General features: G+C 36.9%; 2 protein-coding genes across 3 annotated transcripts in view; one reads left to right on the forward strand and one right to left on the reverse strand.

Annotated features, from left to right (window-relative positions):
- The first annotated feature begins 67 nt into the window (after nucleotides 1–67).
- Nucleotides 68–6,055, forward strand: LOC112465633 (serine hydrolase-like protein). 2 transcript variants are annotated; one of them, XM_025033273.1, is made up of 4 exons: nucleotides 68–120; nucleotides 519–644; nucleotides 4,675–4,820; nucleotides 5,086–6,055. In XM_025033273.1, the coding sequence occupies exon 4, from the start codon at nucleotides 5,104–5,106 to the stop codon at nucleotides 6,001–6,003; it is 900 nt and encodes a 299-aa protein (XP_024889041.1). In that variant the 5' UTR covers nucleotides 68–120; nucleotides 519–644; nucleotides 4,675–4,820; nucleotides 5,086–5,103; the 3' UTR covers nucleotides 6,004–6,055. The 2 variants fall into 2 exon arrangements, with proteins under 2 accessions (XP_024889041.1, XP_024889040.1); XM_025033272.1 differs by lacking the exons at nucleotides 68–120; nucleotides 519–644 and having other exon boundaries at nucleotides 4,384–4,820; nucleotides 5,090–6,055.
- LOC112465637 overlaps nucleotides 6,039–6,093 on the reverse strand; it is a 10,803-nt gene continuing 10,748 nt past the window's right edge. Inside the window, exon 3 of the mRNA XM_025033277.1 lies at nucleotides 6,039–6,050. Within this exon, the coding sequence (XP_024889045.1) occupies nucleotides 6,039–6,050 (12 nt within the window). The remainder of the gene's footprint in view (nucleotides 6,051–6,093) is intronic.

Genomic DNA, 6,093 nt, shown 5'->3' on the forward strand with positions numbered 1-6,093 from the left:
ACCTGAGCCGCGTGAAGTCGCTCGTTTGACGCCGCCGGTATCACGGCGCTCAGGCCCGTAGCGCGGCGGCGAGCGCCGCGGGCGCCACGAGCGTCAAACGTATCGCCGAGGGTGGCCGAGGTAAGAACCCTGGCATGGGTCTTCTGCTGAACTCTTGCACGGTTCAGCCTTCCTCTTTTTCTTTTCACGTATAAGAGAAAAAGAGAAAAGATAAATTGTGCGAGAAGTTCAGCTAAAAAGAATAAATCCAAGGTTTTATCTTTGCCAATTTCATACGTATGTACGCATACAATTGTAATACATTAAACAACAAAAATTAACATAGATTTTACGACGCTTTTTTATTTGTTTTTTCTTCTTACCATATTATGCGACTGTTGGATCATTCCGTAATATCTTTAATATTCATGAAAGCTCCTCGAGAAACGAATCGGCAGATCGACTTGTATAGCTCACGTCGAAACCGATGCGGAATTTCAAACGAAATGGGATCTAAATAATTTACGTGTTTCTAATAGATTATAGTTATAATTCGGCGAATCTGGAACGATATGTGGGTCAAGGGTGTCGCTTCCTCGGAGCTACGATACTGACGTACCGGAACCTCGTGCTACTTGTCCACATCTTTATACGCTATTGTTCAGGTACGTTCAAAAGCCTTTGCCGTCGTCATCAGCACGGGATCTGTTTTCTATTGCTGCATTTGCTGTATGTACTAGTTCAGAGTTTATCTTTTTTACTCCACATTGGAAGGAAAAACTCTGAACTAGTGATGCAACCAGTTCAGCAATAGAAAACAGGCCGATAGAAATAAGGGGTCGGAACCGGTGGGTGAAGCGGTGAAGCTGCCTCAGGACGGGGGAACAATGGTCACGTGGTACTATTGGTGCGGCTGGTGCGGCATTGGCGATTGGCTGAGTTTGGTATCTTTATTTTGGTCAAATAAAAAGGTGCCTTTTCATGCTGACGCTCTACGCTCATTTTCAGCGGCAAGAAGGTCGCATGACCACAATTGACGCCGGTGTCAATTGAAATTCATGAAAAGGAAAACAGCGTCAAAATTTCGGCGTCTTCGCGCTGCTTTGGTTTTGACGCTTGAAGTTGGAAAAATCCAACTTCTTTTTCTTGACGCTGGCATCATAGGCCGGTATTCATAGTCTTTAAGATCGTCTTAAGTAATGTCTTAAGACGCTAATACGGCTCTGTGATTGGTTCATAACATCTTAAAATTGAACTTAAGACGGTCTTAAATAACTATGAATACCGGCCAATAGTGATGTCACGTGACACGTGACGACGCTCAACGCTGTTTTTCAGCGTCCCATGAATTGGCACCTTATAAAGTGTACATTTTTACGATGACGCTCGACGCTCGACGCTGGATTCGAACGTCAAATCTGGTCACGTGACTACGTTTGACGCTCTTATCTGTGGAGGGGGCAATAGCGTCAAACAACCAGCGTCGGAGCGGAGTCTATGGTATTCATAGTCGAATCTTGGGGATGCTAAAGTGACTCAATTACCGACAATTACAGTCAAAGGTCTAATTTTGAAACGGTTTTATAGATCGCAAAATCCTTTTACAGGAGTAAAGTATAGGTACTAATCAAGGGTGGGAATGTAAAATAATTAGTAATAATTGAAAAAAATTAAAAATGCTGTTACCTCATTTTCTAATATAAACAGTTGTATAAGTAATATGTACGAAATGAAATGTTCCCACCCTTCAGAAGACGTGCACAAACAATAACGTATCTTTGAAATTGAGATTGAAAGCCTGGAATAAAAATGAGACGTTCGAAGAAATTATAACCTAAGCAAGCCTGCAAAGCTGCTTAGGAACGGCTTTTCCCAAATTTTAGCCAAATTAATTAACGAATCTCATTATGCTCGTTTTAATCAGTAATATCAGCCGCAAGCTGGTACATAGCCGGATTTTCCATTTTGGCTCTTAAAAAATTTATAATAAATAAAATATGGACTCGCAGCTAAGCAACACGACAGAGGTCGGTAGTGTTCCTCCTGTCGACCCTTAAGTACGATCTTAAGATGCCATTAACCAATCACAGAGCCGTATTAGAATTTTAAGATATTACTTAAGACGGTCTTGAAATAAAATCTGATTATGAATACCGGCCATAGGCCTATGGCAGGTATTCATAAGTCTTTAAGATCGTCTAAAGTAATGTCTTAAGACGCTAATACGGCTCTGTGATTGGTTCGTTGCTTATTGCCTGATCTACAATAGCTGTAGTAAGCTGTAGTAAGCCTCAAGATGTAAGAAATTGACCAATCACAGTCGATTATTCGCCTCACATTCGCCTGTAATTAATCAATTTCTTAAGGCTATTCTACAATTGCGTAAGAGTAAGGAGTAAGAGTAAGAGTAAGAAATTGACCAATCACAGTGAGAATTTGAGGTGAATAATCGACTGTGATTGGTCAATTTCTTACTCTTACTCTTAACTCCTTACTCTAACGCAATTGTAGAATAGCCTTTACGGCTTGAGGCTTACTACACCTTACTACAACTATTGTAGATTGGGCATATATCACCTACCGTGGATTTCTACAGCGCGCATTATTTTGGTGGTTATCACTTTACTGCTTGACTAGTTGACGTTGCTTTAAGGGTGCGTTCCCACACTATACGTGTCGCGCGTCGCGTCACGACGCCGCGTCATGAGTTATCCAATCAAAACGTTTCATTTTATGACGTCATTTCCGACAAGATCTCGCGTCGAAAATGACGTCATAAAATGAAACGTTTTGATTGGATAACTCAAGGTGCGATTTCATTGACGCTTGAAACCAGCGGCAGCGTCAAGAAAATGTAGTGGGGGAAGAAGTTCCGTTGAATTTTGCGGTACGCTAAAAAGTTGAAACGGTCTGAACTTCTTTCTCCACTACATTTTCTTGACGCTGCCGCTGGTTTCTAGCGTCAATGAAATCGCACCTTTTTTCACTCTTTAAGGCTTCCGCATAATGGAATATATAAGGAATAAGTAACATATATTAGCGATTAGGACTAAAGAATCAAGAATAAAGTTGAATGCACGATGAAAAATACAGGCAACAGAAACAGGGAATAACACAGGCAATAGATTTTTAATCTATTGGAAACCGTACGTGTATTAATATTATACCAACTTTATTCCTCTGATTTCTTATTTCTAATCGCTAATATCTGTTCCTTGTTCCTTATGTGTGCGTGCGTGCGTGCGTGTGTGCGTACGTGCGTGTGCGTGTGCGTGTGCATATGATGATGTATAAAAAGTATAATATTAATTAAACTTGCCCGTTATACCATTAATCGGGTTTTATAACATGAGTAGTTAATTGCGTAAAATGTCGTATAACGCTCGTTAAATCTGGTTTTATATAGCACCAGTTGATATAGAAAACGTATAAACATAATGGTCTACACAGATTATTAAAGCAGGTTCTGCAGGTTTAATTAAGAATTAACATGAATGCAGGCGATTCTTATTTAAAACAATTTTTAATTTCATTATTTTTAGAATTATGTTTAAAACATTATAGAGATAAGATAAATAAACTGAATAATGTTCATGCTGATAATTTCGCAATAATTATATGTATATTAAATGTATATTATCCCTTCGCGGGTAACGTCGGGTCACTCGTGCCCTGGCGAAAGTGACTGTCCTGTATGTCAAGTGTCTGTTTATATAAATATATTGTTTAAACAAATGAAAAAATCGGCGATATCGCGATTGATCCTTAAAGTAGAATAGTTAATAATAAGGTAACATGAATTTTTTCAGATTTTTTTAGAACACTTTAAAGTATTTTTTAGGCGTCGGAAATGAGTGACCCGACATTACCAGTTACAGGTGCCGAAAAAGACGTTACCCGCGAAGAGTTATTATTGCGAAATTATCAGCATGTATATTCAGTTTATTTATCTTAGCTCTATATAATGTTTTAAACATAATTCTAAAAATAATGAGATTATAAATTGTTTTAAATAAGAGTCGCCTGCATTCATATTAATTATTAATTAAACTTGCAAAACCTGCTTTAATCTGTGTAGACGTTTTGTTGTACTAATTTGATTTAATATTATATATATATATTTTTTTTAAATTAACGTTCCATAATTGCGATTTGAACGATTTATCGGTTTTCTTCTTTCCTATTTGTATTCCCGACCAACTTGAATATTTATCGAGCCCATTTTCTAGCATGATGATAACTTTCTTATGATTATTTATTTTTACCTTATAGTCATTGTTATCTAGTATAATTAGTTAGTTATTTATTCATTCGCCTAGAAGAAAACAAGGATGCATCACAAAACAGTTATAGTGGAACAGTGGAACAGCTAGTTTTTCACGACAGTCTCATTCTCATATATCAGGCCGCGAGTATTAGACTAACAAACAGAGCTAAGTAAAAACTTATCAGTGTCAAATACATCTGTACACGTGTCCCTCTTTAACGTTTGCCAGCATATATGACTTTCTAATTTCTATTTGTACTTGTTCCCTAAAAGAGATAACCTCCACAAATAGGGCATGATGACCTACTTGAAAGAAACGAAGAAATGATTAAATTAAAAAACAAGACTAAATATTGGAGAGGGAACTTTTTGCTGCAGGTTTTATATACACAGAATTAAGTGCGTGAACTTATTTCCTTCCTTCGCAGTCGACTCGTAGCGCATCGCTGGTCGCGTTTGGCAGCCGAGATTTGTAGCGAACAAAGAGGAATTTTATCATCAGTTTTTGTCAATCTGTTTAATCAGTCATTGTGACATGAATTTCATGAACTAATTCAAATCACGTGCGTAAGAGGTGAGCTCTATTTGATTTTTCCTTCCTGTAACTCTTTGCTGTATACCTCTTCTGTTTAGAATTAAGAAGTACAATTATCTCGACAATTATGCTGAATGTAAGAAAATGAAGCTAAAAAGGATTTGTAGTAAAAAAGATTTAGGTTTGCAATATTAGTTATATTATTAGTACTTAAATCTTAAAAACTGCTTTATAAGTATGCAGTCTATAAAACTATTAAGAAATGTATTGTTTCAGTGAATAAGATTTCTTTATTTTGTTCAAGCAAGAGTAACTAACAAAAATGGCAGAACAACAATGTATGGAAATAAAACTCTCTGTACCCTGGGGTCACGTTGCTGCCAAAACCTATGGCTCTCCCACAGGAAAGCCAGTCTTACTAGTGCACGGTCAACAAGATAACTTGGGATCTTTTACTAGACTGATGAAGTATTTACCAAAAGAATTATTTTATTACGTATGCATAGATTTACCTGGCCACGGATGGTCGTCACCCTTTCCATCTTGGATGATAGTAGACATAACAGTTTACGCTCATGCATTATATTTCATCTTAGAAGCTCTGCAGTGGAAAATGTTTATTTATATAGGACACAGTTTGGCAGCGCAAATAGCTGTCATGTTCAGTATTTTTCAACCAAATAGAATCAGGAAGTTAATTTCTCTTGATGGGCTTCTTATGGGTCCTCAGGACAAAGATTACGTAATACATTTTTATACAACGTCTACACTTTTGGTAAAAGCCTATCATAAAACCGAAAAACCGCAATCTTACACTAAAGCAGAAATATTACATGCTCTTAAGACTATGAGAATGTGTTCTTTAAATTCCGAAGCTGCTAATGCGCTGTTTGAGCGTGCAGTTACGAAAGTAAATGGGAATGGGAAGTATATATATAATAGAGATTTGCGAGTAAGACATCATCCTCTTTTATTTATGAATATGGATGAATGTCAGAAGTTTAATAACAAGCTTTCAGTTCCAATATACCTCTTTCTTCCATCTGACGGTGTTCTTCTTCAATATGAAGAACTTAAATTAGCGCTGAAAACGATAAAAACTAAAACCATATTGGAAATAATTAATACAGACGGAAATCATGACGTTCATAATAATAATCCTGAAAAAATTGCGCCATTTATATGTGAAATATTGAACAGTGACAATTTCAGCAAACTGTAGACAATTGTGTGTGTGTGTGTATGTGTGTATATGTATTAACAGATTGCCTATTTAAATTAGAATTTTTTCATGGAAAAACATTGATAATGT

Source organism: Temnothorax curvispinosus, unplaced genomic scaffold (genome assembly GCF_003070985.1).
Source record: "Temnothorax curvispinosus isolate PA1 unplaced genomic scaffold, ASM307098v1 QBEX01015410.1, whole genome shotgun sequence".
NCBI classification, from domain to species: Eukaryota; Metazoa; Arthropoda; class Insecta; order Hymenoptera; family Formicidae; genus Temnothorax; species Temnothorax curvispinosus.